Genomic DNA, 14,262 nt, shown 5'->3' on the forward strand with positions numbered 1-14,262 from the left:
CAAAGACAGAAGACTGAGCCTATGAATTCCCAAGGTGACTCTCAGAAGCTTCCTCTCGAGGAAGAGGGAGGCGATTGACAGCCTGGCCAAGAGCATTGGCATCCATTCATGTCTATGACAAAAGAATGGGCTGCACCTTCTGCACAGAGCGGGGGTGCTGCAGAGAGGGGAGAGAATAGTGTGTGCTGATGATCAACAACTGGAACCTCTCACAGGGAAGCACCCAAGAGAGCTATGGCCGGGAGTTCCAGTCCCCAACAGGGACTGAAGAGAGGGCTAACCAATGCAATACAGAGAAAATCCTCAACTGCAAGGGTGTCAGTGAGGAGAAAAGCATAACTGAACTCAAAAGAGATCGGACGGATGGAAATAAGTGGAAATAAGGTTCTGAAAACTATCATCTGCCAAGTGCAAAGGCAGAGAAGGGGTATGTGCAGATGTACTCGTGTGTCCACACAAGAGCAGTCTCTCTAACAAGGTATTTGCTCTGCAGCAAGAACCTAAAGGAAGGTAAGGTCACATCAAACCTGGACAGGTGTCACAGGAACCGAAAGTGCGTAACATGGAAATGACAGGAGAACACAGTGAGCATCCACGCTGATAAAACAGCCAAATGACAATATCCAAACCCAACTCTAGTCCAAAGAAACTCGAGTTCATATATTCACATTAAGAGAAAGGAACGGAGTCACCCAAAAAAATTCAGAGCAAGATCTGTGGACTCTAAACCGAGGCACACATTTCACAGGTGGGACATAAGGTGTCAGATGAACATTCTTTATCTTAATGGTTATGTATTTATTTTAATTTATATTAGGGAATAATATAGGGAGACCATCAAATTCATGTTCTTAGAGATTTTCCTGAGCGGGAAGAGGCCATGTAAAGAAGTGAATGGCTTTAAAAATATTTTTGTTTTGCATTTCAATAATCCAGCTTTATTAGACTGAACATTTACTTCAAAAACTCAGAAGAATCATATAAAATGAACATATCTGTACAAAACAATCACAGCTGAACATGTAAAGAGAGAATGATCTGATATTACAGAGAAGGAATTCTCTTCTCATATAGATAATGGGAACAGGATAATTAATCTCCTGAAAATCACAGTCAAAGGATATTATTGAGGCTACTGAGGTCAGAAGTGATGCAAGTGTCCCATAAAATGGCTATTACTAGACTTCGTGGACTTCGTGACAAACCGGACAGGGTGACTTTCAGACAGCATATTCAGAGAAGCCAGAAGTATCACAAAGAAAAATTCTCAGAAAGGTAATTTTTTTTTCCAGCTTAATATTCCCTTTGCCAGCATTTTAACCCTCTATTTAGGTTCCAATGCTCACTTTAAGGACGTACATCTAGAATCACTCTTTCAAATAACCTTTGGAAACCTTACATGGGATCTCAGTAGTTTAAACTTACTCTGTCAGAAACTCAATTCATTATCTCTCCTTTCTTTTCATAGCACCAAGCTTCTCCCAGTGACTCAAATTCAAAATTTCACATTCTTCTCTTTTGTTTCCTACGTACAACACATTGCAAAATTAGTTTTCATATCTCTTTTTTCTCTGTGTTCCTTCTGCAATCTGCTTTCTTTCAGATTCGGTCAAGAACTGGTAACATAATGCTGTAGGTTCACAGACAGATAAATCTTGCTCTGAATCCACTGCCTTCTCTCTGTTATATGATTCTGCAAAATAATTTCATCTTTCTAGGCCTCAATTTTATCATCTTTAATAAGGACGAAGCATAGCTAAGTATTAAAAAAAATGACTGTCCTGGGTAGATGTGCTATCATCTCATTGGTCTATAGGCTCATTTATTTATTCTTTAAAAAAATGTGTATCAAGTGTCTACTGTAAACTAGAAACTATGTTATGCACTGAAGCTTTACAAATCAATTTAAAGAGATGTATTAAACAACAGTGTATGAGTTACATGGTTGTCGGCCAAAGAGTGAACGAAGGATTATGCAAATGATTCAAGTATGAGAAGGAACAAAGCTAGGTACTGAAAGTTCCCTTAAACTGAAAAATGTCATCCTATGGAAATACACAATTTTCTTTTACCCACAAATGACCTGGAGTGTTTATTTGTACCTTAATTCTTAGAGTAAACTTGGCAAAGTGCTTTGATAAAGGATCCTTCTGTCTTTATCCATGGACGAGACACAGGGAAGAGTCAGGTGTGTAAAATGACAGTGCCCTGTCAACTGCTCACTCACAGTAAGGGGTGGCTGGGTTACAAGCTGGGGTGGGGTGCCAACAGAACCTTCTAGCTCCTGGCCAGTCACCCACCCCTCCTATGGTACTTTCCAAGCCATCTTGGAATCATTCTAGCTTCTCTGGAAAAAAAGTGTTTTCCAAAACAAACTATAAAAAGCCTACATATATATGCCCACCTACATACTTTTCAATGAAAATGTTTCTTCTCTGAGAAAGGGAGGAAAGCTAAGCACCCCTCAAATATATGAGGTTTCAGTCCTGTTTCCAGGAAGCATTTCCTGACATTCAGGGGAAGGACAGGCTGTTTCACTGTCTTCCAGTCTTCCATCCTTCTATCCACTGTCTGTGGACAGAGACATCAGCAGCACGTTCCATAGCTTAAGTCTGTCTGTTCTCACACATCCTTACCTTTCATCTTCTACCTCGTGTGATCAAATTAATCTTGGGTCAAGATCTAATTGATTTTCTCCTAATCTCTATCTTCTTTCTTATGTGCTCCCAGAATATGCTTTGAGACCTGTTCCAAAGTTGCTTCTGCTTCAACTTAACTGTTTGACGGGTCCTAATCTACACTGCCCAGTGCTTAGTACCAAACATTAGGTGACCGTGGCTCTCCTGGCAACATGAGAAACACATTACCCCATAGTCCAATGCCATCTGTGTTCATGACAGATGGGGGAGACCAGTCCTGTTCCCAGTGTTCCCTGCTATACTCAGAGGGGCCCAGGCCATGTGCAGACCAAAGTGAGAATGACCCAAGCCACATATTTAAGAGGAACACAGGCTATCATTTGAAGGGAACTCAACCCCATAGGGGTCAAAGCCCTGAAACTGCATATCCTCTGACCGAGAAATTCTTCCAGGAATTTAGCTTAAGGAAATGATCTTGCCTGTGAACAGATTTAGCTACAAAGATAACAGTAGCTTTACTCATAAAAGCTAAATATCTGAAACAACCCAAATGGTGCTAAATTCACGAAGGTCTAGCCATTTTATGGGACAGTACGACATCTTGATATGTAGTGATGGTCTGGGGGCGGTGAAGATTTGTTCTCAGAATGAAAATGAAGGCCATTATTTCTGAAATACAGAGGGTAAAAAATGTTGTTTGTTAAAAAAAAAGAGGCTTTTTTGCTGACAAATAAAAAGATGCCAATCTATGTATATATTTTCTCTCTTCTTCAAGGCCAAGTGATTCATTCTTCTGATCTGTGTCTTTACTGTCCCTCATAAAGGTTAACACCACCCCCCCCAGCATTTACTGAGCACTTACTCTGCACTAGGTACCATGTGAAGGACTCTAAACCGCACAACAAGCCTATAAGGTAGAAACCGTTACCCCTGTCTTCCAGAAGAGGAGCCTGAGACCCTGGGATGCCAGGTCACTTGCCCATGTCATGTGCAGCCAGAGACGGCAACACAGAACTAGCAGCCAGGCAATCCAGTGCAGAGCACGCTCTCAACCGTCCTGTGTTCTGCATACCTCTCTGAGCGCGGTTATCACGGTGACCTACCACTATTTACTCACTTGTTGACTCCCCTCCCTCAACTGTGAGCACCTTAAAGACAAGGTCTGATGTCTATATTCCCAGTCTCTCACAGGCAATGTGCAAGCGTCGGTTGTGTGAAAGAACGAGTCTTGGTATTTGCACGTGATTAAACAATAACTAGTAACAATAGCAGCAGCTCTTGGCTATCAGCCCTTGCCAAGTCCAAGACTTGTGCCAGATGCTAAAATGTAAAATTTTATTTACTCCTTAACAAATCCCTATGAGATAGGGACTATTATCCCTACTTTACAGATGAGCAAACAGAGGCTGAGAGACGGTAAATGCTTGCCCACGTGCTGCCGCGGGTGTGAGAACGCAGGTCTGACGAGACTCCAGGAAGAGCTTGAGCCCTCAACTTCTACACTACACCACTCAGCTCTCTTATTCCAGAAGCTGAAACAAGCCTGAATATTTTAGGACCCAGTCACCTGTTAACTGCAAAGAACTTCGTCCTGACATGAAAAAAGGATTCAGTAAAACTGTGGTGATAACAATGTGCTGCTGCTTGGAACAAAGAGAGTGTTATTCTCTAATTAATTCATTCATTAAGTTCACACATTTATTAAGTGTCCACTCCATGCCAGGTTCTGTGAGAGGTGGAGTAGAAGGATGAGCAAAATGAGGGCCTGGCCTCAGTCACATTCGAGTGGGGCATGTGACTCACACTAATAAGCATTTAATGACAAACTGAGAAGAGGAAACTGGTTCTGTGGGAGCTACCAACAAAAGAGGGGCCAAAGCAGTGATGCCGGAGCTGAGCTCTTACTGTGTCGCAGGGGGAAACAGGGCTCAGCTGTTTGCCCAAAGGAGATCTGGAAAAGAGAATCCTGCACAGCAAGTGGCCCTGGCCTTTCATTTTCCTAACATTGCTTCCTGTCCTACCAGGCTTACTCAGCAATGAAACCAGGGAGGGCCCAGCCACACACCATCCTCAAGGACACACAGGACAGCAACACACAGAGAGGCCAGAGGTGTGCACCCTGAGCAGGTGGGAGGTGGCACAGGACATCTCTTGAGCACCTTGCTGGCCCTGAGCCGTGGGACTCACGTTTCTCTGCTGATTGCATGGCGTGGAAGAGCGTCAGGGGCCTCTCGCTGCAGGAAGGGGGCTTGGAGTCACTGCTCTTCTTCCGGGACAGGTGCAGCTGGGCATTGGTGAGAGGCGTATCAGGCACGGTGTTAAATATCTGCAAGTAAAGTTGCACAGAAGGGTTACATGCTGCTGGGCGGGGCGGGGCGGGGGGGGGGGCAAGCCCCAACCAGCACAGCTGAAAGCTTGGTGGTATCAAAGAATCAGCAAAAAGACCCAAAAAGACCACTGGCATTAGCTCAGGACTTCGTTTGAAACATCTCTCAGAACTGGCACTAAACATTTTCTTTCAGAAGTGTATCTCGGAGTTTGGCAACCATTCACTTCCATTTCTAGCCTCTTCTGCTGTCACTTTCACTGATCCTCTCTCTGTTCTCTCCAAGGGAAAGGGGAATGAACTGTGCTAAATACAAGCCATTGTCTATTAATAGGGCTTTGAGTTTTTTGACTACCTTTGTCTAGAACCAGTTCATCAAAACCCCTTAATTTCCTCACTGGTTCCACTGACCAGTTCTTAATATCTGCCTCAGAACTTTCTTAGAATGTGAAACTGCATTTAAATAACATTCCAAGAAGAAGCCCAGAGCAGGGCACCAGTTCCCAGTCCTCAGTCATCCTTAGATGGAGCCCGCTTTCTAGTTCAACAGCTCTGTGTCATCTTTGATGCTGAGCATTTTCTCATTTAAAAGGGGGGAAAAAGGCTGATGATTAAAGTAACCAATACTACAGACAATTTGGAAAACACAGAAAAGCATCAGGGAAAAAAAGAGAAAAACTTTCTAATTCCACTATTTAGAGACAACCATTATAAACATTTGCGTTTTCTTTGGAACTTTTTAAAGATTTTACTTAAAAAAAAAAAAAGTAAAGTCCTGGGTCAAAAAACAAGAACAAAACAACAGACAAAAATCATGACATTATCGTTTCCTTTTCCGGATACAAGTATGGTGGAATTATTATAACAGCTACACATACATGGTGCTTACCATGATCACCGTAGCCACCACACAATGTCACTTCCCTAGGGATTCATCACTGCGTTGTGTTTTACACGTGGCTCATTCTGTTCTCAGTGACCTGGAGCAAGAGGTACTGTCCTGACCATTTATAATGAAGAACTAATGCAGAGATTAGCTGCCACAATTATAGATATAGATAACATAGAAAGCTGTATCCCTGGATTTTCGTGATTTCTTTTTTAAAGATTTATTTATTTGAGAGAAAGATAGAGTGCAAGTGATAGGGGCAGAGGAAGAGGGAGAGAGAGAATCTCAAGCAGACTCCCCAATGAGCATGGAGCCTGACATGGGGCTCCATCCCAGGACTCTGAGAGCACGACCTGAGCTGAAACCAAGAGTCAGATGCTCAACTGACTGAGCCCTCCAGGTGCCCCTGGATTTCTTTTCAAATGCATATAAATGATAACACTAATTCATTCAATCAAGAAAGATCTTTAAGCATTGACTTCATACCAACGACTCTGGGTATCACGCTGCACCAGGTAAACACGTTCCTTCTGGATGGGACAGTCTGCATCCGGTAGCTGTGGTTTACTGAGTGTTTGCCACGCCAGGTATCAGGTTAAGTGCTTTGTATTAGTTACCTCATTTAATGTCCAAAAACCATTTTCCCTAATTGGGATTACATAATCTACACAGTTTTGTATCCTATATATCTAACATTATATTTCGACATTTCTCCTTTCTTTAAAAAATCTTAAACATGATTCTTAATGGTTGTGTAACAACCACACGGTATTAAGATATCGATATTTATTGATCTACTCATTATCATGTCTCACTCTGGAGCTAGCCTCCTCCTGGATTTCCTCTTTCTCAACAATCATGAGTAACAAGACGAAGGTGGGGGCACCCCACTTCCTTCAACTATGGGTAGCATTAGATATACTACGCTCTTTCCAATGGTCGTCTCTCCTTTGTGTGTGCACCTAAAAGCAGAACTCTAAAGCTAATATATAGGAAGCAAAGTCATAAGAATGATGAGAATTTCAGCCAAAACAGCTGCTCTCCATGGGCTGGCAGGTCCTTGGGCTCCAATGATGCCAGCCAGCTGGTTAAGTCAGTCTCGCTCCCAAACACAGCTGTCTGAAAACAGCATTATCATATTTTCCCTAGGGGACTGAATTTTCAACAAAATAAACTGAATCACAACCTAGCTGAGTTCAAGTGGGGCGAGGGGGTAAGAAGAGAAGGGGACTTAAAGCAAAAACAACAGAAACATCCTGGCTTTCAGAGGAGTTGGCACCCCTAAAAACAAGTACCAGTGCTATGCATATGTGCAGGCTCCTGAGTTCTGCAAGGGAAGCAGAGAAACTATGGTTGTAGTCGAGCTCAAGAACTCTAAGAGGCCTTCTCCCCCCCCCCCCCCCAGCCCCTGCCTGTATTCCCCAAACAATGCTGAGCCACAGGCTGCTCCCAGGTGACCACCTCATGGCGCACTATTATCACTGGTATTTAAACTTTGCTCTTGTAAGTGAGCATCTGTGCCTGGCAGACACCATGCTAGGCACTTCACATGACTTCTGAGCCACAGCTCCACTCAGCATATTAAGTAGGGTGAGCATGCCACAGGACAGATCCCCTGACCTGCCTCATAGTGAAGCAGGAGAGGGGCCGGACCTGGAATGCAGGGCTGCTGGCTCCTCACATCTGCACTCTCCGCTTCCTCAGCTGTCGTTACTCATTCAGCTCAGCTTTTCCAGCCACTCTTCGTTCCAGAAGCCATGCCCCAAGTGGACAAGCACAGATTTCAACAAATAATGGTGCCTCTTAGCACCCCTCTGCCTCTGCCCTCAAGTATAGTCCTCTCAGCCATCCCTAGCTGTAAACATCTGAAAATGAATTCAGACTTGCGATCGGCCTCCTATCCCTTACGTCTGGGCTCCAAGTTTTGTTTCTCTTTTCCTAACTGGAAATGAGCTCCTTGGGCAACTACAATGAGCACAAAGAGAATGGATACACATTTTAATTTCAACTATCACCAAAAATGTATGGTTATATCCCTTCCTAAAAACCACAGGAAATGCTGAGAAGCAAAGAACAGATCGTAAGGAAATGCTGCAGATTTCGGCAGATGCGTGAAAAATTGCTTCCAAAACAATGTTTATACACAGCCAAGCAGGAAGAGACATGGAATCCAGGAGAGTTGTTCATTCTGCCCACTGGCAGGTTTCTTTAAAGAAAAGTTGTTTGACCATACTGGAACCAGTTCTAGGAGATTTTCACCATGGGTGAGACCTATAATCCCAAAGGCCAGTTCTCCAGGCATCACTGTGAGCCAGGCCCAGGCTGCTCAAGAGCTCTGATGGGGCTGCTCTCACAGCACAAAATGTCAAGTGCCAGACACAAGACTATTGCCACTGTGATTACACATGTTTCCAGAGTGTAAGGGCACCTCTGTAAATGTGACCAAGTCAGAGCAGATGATAGAAACTTACATAAAGGAGTCTGGAAAATCATTCCCCAAATTACTGTTGTTCATTTAACTCTGAAACTTGAACAAATGGAAGCTGTTTAAAGCTTGCTTACTGTCTGGCCACTTTCTAGACAGGCCAAGAGTTTGTCTCTGTGCTAAAAGCTCAAGCTGGAATTCTGATGACAATCTGAATTTTTCACAGTTTTGTTGGTTATTCCAAGCCTGTTTTGTTTGGAAGAGGTAATTTCAAGAGAATCAAGTGAAGTTTCCTTCGTTCTGTTGAGAAGAATCACAGTACAAATGACCCTGCTGAATGATTCAAGTGTGAGTTCCTATTGTCTATAAGCAATGAATTTATGGAGCTCTACCACGTGTCTGGAACAATCCACACATTTCACAGAGACTTTCCAAATTAACACAAAAAGGGGGGATTTACTCTGTGCCTCAAGTGCCCTATTAATCCTGTCCAAACTTATTAATTCTGCATTAGGAAGACTTCAGAAATAAAAGTTACTGGGAAGGCTGTAAGCCTTCTGGAAGCTACTGAGGAATAAAACTGTAACATAAAAAAAACAACTCTGGATACCTCTTCCAAGTATTCCCAATTTCAAGCTTCCTATAAGTGGAATTAGCAGACCCATAAATACCAAGGTCTGTTTCCATTTCAGCTATTTGGGAGAGTGGTCAGGCTTCTGTAGTCACACAGGCCTGGGCCAGGTCCGGGTTCTGCTGCTTAGTCAGTGGGCAATACCTACAGCTCCACTGACCTCACCATCACTGATAGCAGCATCATTGCCATATCACCACAAAAAGTCAAAGGAATTTACAGCCAGCATATGGGTAGAAAGCAAAGAAGCTCTGGAGCTAGACAGACTTGGGTTCAACTCAGGCAAGAGCCTCAATGCCTCTGAGCCTGTTTCCCTTGTGCAAATGAGGATCTAATACCTGCCTCACAGAGCTATGGAAAAGTTAACGCACATTAAGTGCTTAGCATAGAAACCAGCAAAGAGCGGACAAGAGGTGGTAGTGATATAAATGACAATAAAATAACCAAAATTTGTTGAGTGCTCATCATGCTGTTATTCACACAAATTGTCTCATTATCTTATTCACAATAACTCTATAAGAAAGATACTATTATTCTTAGCATCATGGAGTTGAGTAACCTAAGACTCAGTGAGATGAACTGATTTGTCCAAGGTCACATACTTGAGTGTAGCTGGACTGGAGCTTAGCATGACCATCTGGATCTTACCCATGTGTGGTCTTTATACCTGTTATTAATTTGAGAGACAGAGGACAAAAGAAGAAGATTCCGAGTTTTATAGTTGAATGGATCTGACTTTAGTTGCTTACTAGTAGTTCTGTGACTCTGAGCAAGTTGTATAACTCTGTGACCTTCAGATGCCTCATCCGTAAAACTCCCAGCAGTGTGGTGAAGACCAAAACATCTAACACAGTTTGACACTCAGTGTTCAAGAGACATTACTGCATTCAATAAAAAAAGTATAAGAAGGGTTATAAGTGGAGACTCAACAATGAATTATTTGCAGTCAGGACACGAGGATTTAATTTCTAAGTGCAAATTTAATTACTGCTCTTTGCAAAACATCGATCTTAACTGCTTACAGCAATGTTAAAATTTGCTGTTCTTTTCCCTTGCGTTGTCTACAAAATTCAAATTTCACTGCCCGAAACCCTCCCCCCGCCCCCCGCCCTGTCTGCGGCCCATCCCGACAACTGTAGACCACTGCCACTCGCAGAATTTGTTGTTAGCCACGGCACATACACATTTTTATACCTTTTGTGATCCCATTCATCACATGTTCCTATAATTTACGAGGATTAGGAGCCTCCCTATAATGTGTGGGGGTACACTATTATGTGCTGTGATTTTTATGGGAGGAAAATTAGGTCATGATAAAGAGTTCCTGGTCTATAACTGCAAAGTAGCTCTGAGGCAATAAATCAACGACAGAGGACTGGGGATTACAAAGCAAAACAGAAGAGACTGAGCATTTTCCTGAGACACAAATGTATCAGTTCCAAGTATTAAAGGATCAACAAATCTGGGCTTGTTTAACGTGAGGAGTGTCTGCTTTGGGAGTGGAGGGCTGGAACCACAGAGCAGGGCTCACACATTGCCCACTCCTTCTCATGACAGACAGTGCAGCAGAGCTGCTCAGGGCCTGAGAAGCCATAAGCTTTCCTTGGGAACGCCGGGCAAGTCTTATTTAGCAGGGCTCATTTACAGCAACAGTTAAGAAGCCAAATTCATAGGCTACAGAGACAGAGAGGGTTTTTAAGGACAGTTGGGAGTCCGATGCCCTATTGATATCAGCATTTTGGCAGAGGAATCAACAATTTAGAAAGTAGTTTGGGGAGTTATTAAAAGTCCTTCAAAAGAAACCAATTCCATTTAGTAACTGAAGGCATATATAGATGGCATGGGTCATCCAATGGATGCTGTGATTTTCCCTATCTCCAGAAAGCTTCTATTTCCTGTTTTCTTTGCTGACAGAGGAATAGATGAAAACATAACAAAACCCCATCCTTATTTAAGCAACGTTAAAGGAGCTTCACAATTCAAACAATGCTCAGTTTATCTGGGGCTTATTAGAAGGGAATATACATATTCAGATCCACAACCCTATCACATTAATGAAGAGTAATTTGCATAGCACTTGACACTCAAAAAGAAAAAAGGCCTGTGACAGAAGCATCCCAGCCCAGCATATAAAAACAAAAAATTAAAAAATAAAAATCGATGAACACATAAAAAAAAAAGCCACGAACATAAGATACGACACTAGCTTCCCAAGCAGGCAAGAGTACCAGGGATTATCTCAATGTAATAAAGCATTGAGGCATTTTCATCATCATCATTAAGGCTGCATATCAACAGCTGCTTGAAATATCAAGAACATGAAATAAAACTGCCCAACACTTGTCACTTGCCAGAAACTGTTCAAATCAATTATATTTTATTAACTGATGGACATTTTCTGCACAAACCCAACAGTGGTACAATGGATTTCAATTCCACCAACATTTTGGTAAAAGCAGGTCAAAGTAGCTTGGTGGGCGAAAATTAAGTCAGATCAAGACAACTGCCCTGAAAGACACTACCATTTTAATGGGAATGCAAGGGTGCTTAGGACTTGGTGCTTATACTAGGTGGTTAGTGGGGCCTCACCCATGGTTACCAGGCTCTTCTTGACGGATAAGATTAAAAGTTAACATACTTCTAAGGGGGCCCTGATCTTTGGGCATTTCTAAGAAATAACAACTCAAAGATCAACACTTCTCCCTCTTCCAAAGCGAACTGATGAGTTGGGAAAAGAATTATGACGCTTTTTTGTAAAAGATCAACAGGCATTAAAAGGGGCAATGGTGATAAAAGCATGTGGTGTTAGGCACATGAGCACATCCACACTCTGCTTCATGTGCAGAAACCCTTTAAGTGCCACAGCCAAAAGAAATGTTGTGGACCATTACACAACAAGTGGGTCCAATACTACTCTTACAGGTTGGAATTTAATAGGAAGATAAAACGCACGCACATGTATGTTATTAATCTGAGATTCCACGTTTAACCGAAACTATAAAAAGAAAGCAATCTGTTTCCTTGGTATGGTTGTTCTTTCCCAAACATCTAAAATTTTCAAAGTTACTGGCAAGGTAACCTTTAATCAAAAAATAAAAGGGGGCGCCTGGGTGGCGCAGTCGTTAAGTGTCTGCCTTCGGCTCAGGGCGTGATCCTGGTGCTCTGGGATCCAGCCCCACATCAGGCTCCTCCGCTAGGAGCCTGCTTCTTCCTCTCCCACTCCCCCTTCTGTGTTCCCTCTCTCGCTGGCTGTCTCTGTCAAATAAATAAATAAAATCTTACAAAAATAAAATAAAATAAAATAAAAAATAAAAGGAAAATATTTTAAGTAGCAAAATTCCTGGGCATTGGGAAATCTTAGACAATGACAACACTCAACATTTTGTTTTAGTATCTTAACTAGAAGCATATAAATATTGGTAACTTCCACTATAACCCTAAGTATTGACCTGCTTGACGTTTTAAGGCTCAGAGTGATAAGCTGTGAGCTGGGCAAAAATTGTGTCCCCATACAGAAATGGTAATTTTATTTAATGGATTGTTACCTTAAAACAAGCATGGAAAGAATTAAAATCTTTCCCCTTTGATATGCGACTACAATCTTAAAAAAGAAAGAAGAAAGAAAGAAAAAAAGAAAAAGAAAAAGAAAAAGCCAGACTCTTAAGACTATTCTTCTCTAGATCTCATATATTCTAAACACCAAGAAGAACTCAGGTTATGGAGACTTTAAAGGGAAATGATGCCATAAGCTAGGATTTCCCTTTAAAAGTCTGGCAAGAAGAACCAAATAAAAGCCATTAGGATCTTACTCTACCCTGTGAGAAGTAAAGGCTGTAAGTCAAAGGTTACACTCTGAGACTTTGGGTTTTTTTTTATAATAAAGCCACAAGTTTACAACAGGACAGTCAACTCTGATTTTTGTGCTTTATTTAACAAGTGATTTTGTTATTAATAATCAGAGTACAATTTGGTTCAGCTTCCAGGGATGTTTTTCTAAAGTGCTGATATAATCATTTCACCCCTTTAACCTGGAAACCTGAAAGCTCCCACTTCTCAGGAGTAAATGCAAACCCTTTTCCATAGCTTTCAAAATCCCTGACAGTGGGCTAAAACCAACTATCTGGCAGCATCTCCCACCACTTCCTAACATATAACCCATGTTCTTTCACAACCATGTCATTTTAATACACATGAGTTCATTGATCCCTGGAAGGCTGTCCCTCATGTCTCAACTCTTTCTCTGCCTAGGAAATATCTTTATCTGTCTGAGCCTGGTACAAGCAGAATTAAGTGATTTCTCCTCAGTGATGCCATACACTTGACTCGTTTTAATGGAGGTCACTTAGCACGTTGTATCATGCTTAGTCATACCCTGATAAAATCGGAGGGCCCTGGGACAAAAGGTCCCATCTTATTCCTGTCCAGCCAGTAGTAGATGCTCAATAAATGCATGGCACGGAGATAAACTAGAGCAGATCTGAGCAGCTTGGGTTGTGAAAGCAGTTCAGACCTAGTTCCTCTCCTAAAGGCTGTTTCTTAAACTCTTTGCACTTCATGGTCATAATTTGTAAACTAGAGGTAAAAATACAGATCTTTTAAAAATTGAATGATATGATGGATGTAAAGCTGCTTCGCACAGTATCTTGTGGATAAGAAGCAATAATAGAAGTTAACTATTACTGCCATTATTACTTCTAAACTATGTACGTTACAAAGATCCACTATCTTCAACAGAGTAAGTAAATCAGTGTGTATTACCAAACATGGAAAAGGAAGATCCCCACCAGCCCCCAAACATAATCCCTACCTTCTGGCTTTTTCCTCTCTGCCTCCACTTACTGTGGGATATTTATCTCCTACAACTGTTCCAAACATTGCTCTCCTCACTGGGTCTGCCGGGGGAGGTGAAGGACAGAGTTTCTGGCCATATGCTTTAGCCATATGCTTTAGCCAGTTCAAACACAGAAGCCTTTTTCCTTCTCTTCAAAAAAAAAGATGTTTTATCAGGTAAAAGAAGCTGATTTTTCTGGCTAGCAAACATTTCCTGCCCCCCTCTTTTAAATGTCAATTTTAACGACAAAGATGTTTTTCCAGTTTTAGACACAGATGAGTTAGTTCTCCACACTGAGGCTTTCAAAGGGTATTTGAGGACTGACTTGTCAGTAACAACAAATGTTTGATGCCCCCTGGCTGTGTAAAAAAATGGCAATGGTAAGAAGGAGAAGAGCACGTTCTGTAAGAAATACTGAGGAAGGGCCTGTGTTCAGCACAAGCCTCTCCTAAGAAAGCAATGCCTTTTCCAACAGGAACTACATGCACACTTGCCAGACACGGGGAGTGAGGCTTTATGGC

General features: G+C 42.1%; 1 protein-coding gene across 6 annotated transcripts in view; it reads right to left on the reverse strand.

The window, feature by feature from the left end:
- The window catches only part of ARHGAP26 (Rho GTPase activating protein 26), a 414,027-nt gene that overhangs the window by 84,448 nt on the left and 315,317 nt on the right, over positions 1-14,262 (reverse strand). For all 6 annotated transcript variants that reach the window (XM_045794390.2, XM_087862168.1, XM_045794392.2 and 3 more), the window contains one exon: positions 4,827-4,965. In XM_045794390.2, the coding sequence (XP_045650346.1) occupies positions 4,827-4,965 (139 nt within the window). The remainder of the gene's footprint in view (positions 1-4,826; positions 4,966-14,262) is intronic.

This window comes from Ursus americanus, chromosome 5 (genome assembly GCF_024610735.1).
Source record: "Ursus americanus isolate L20-20 chromosome 5, mUrsAme1.1.p, whole genome shotgun sequence".
Lineage (NCBI taxonomy): Eukaryota > Metazoa > Chordata > Mammalia > Carnivora > Ursidae > Ursus > Ursus americanus.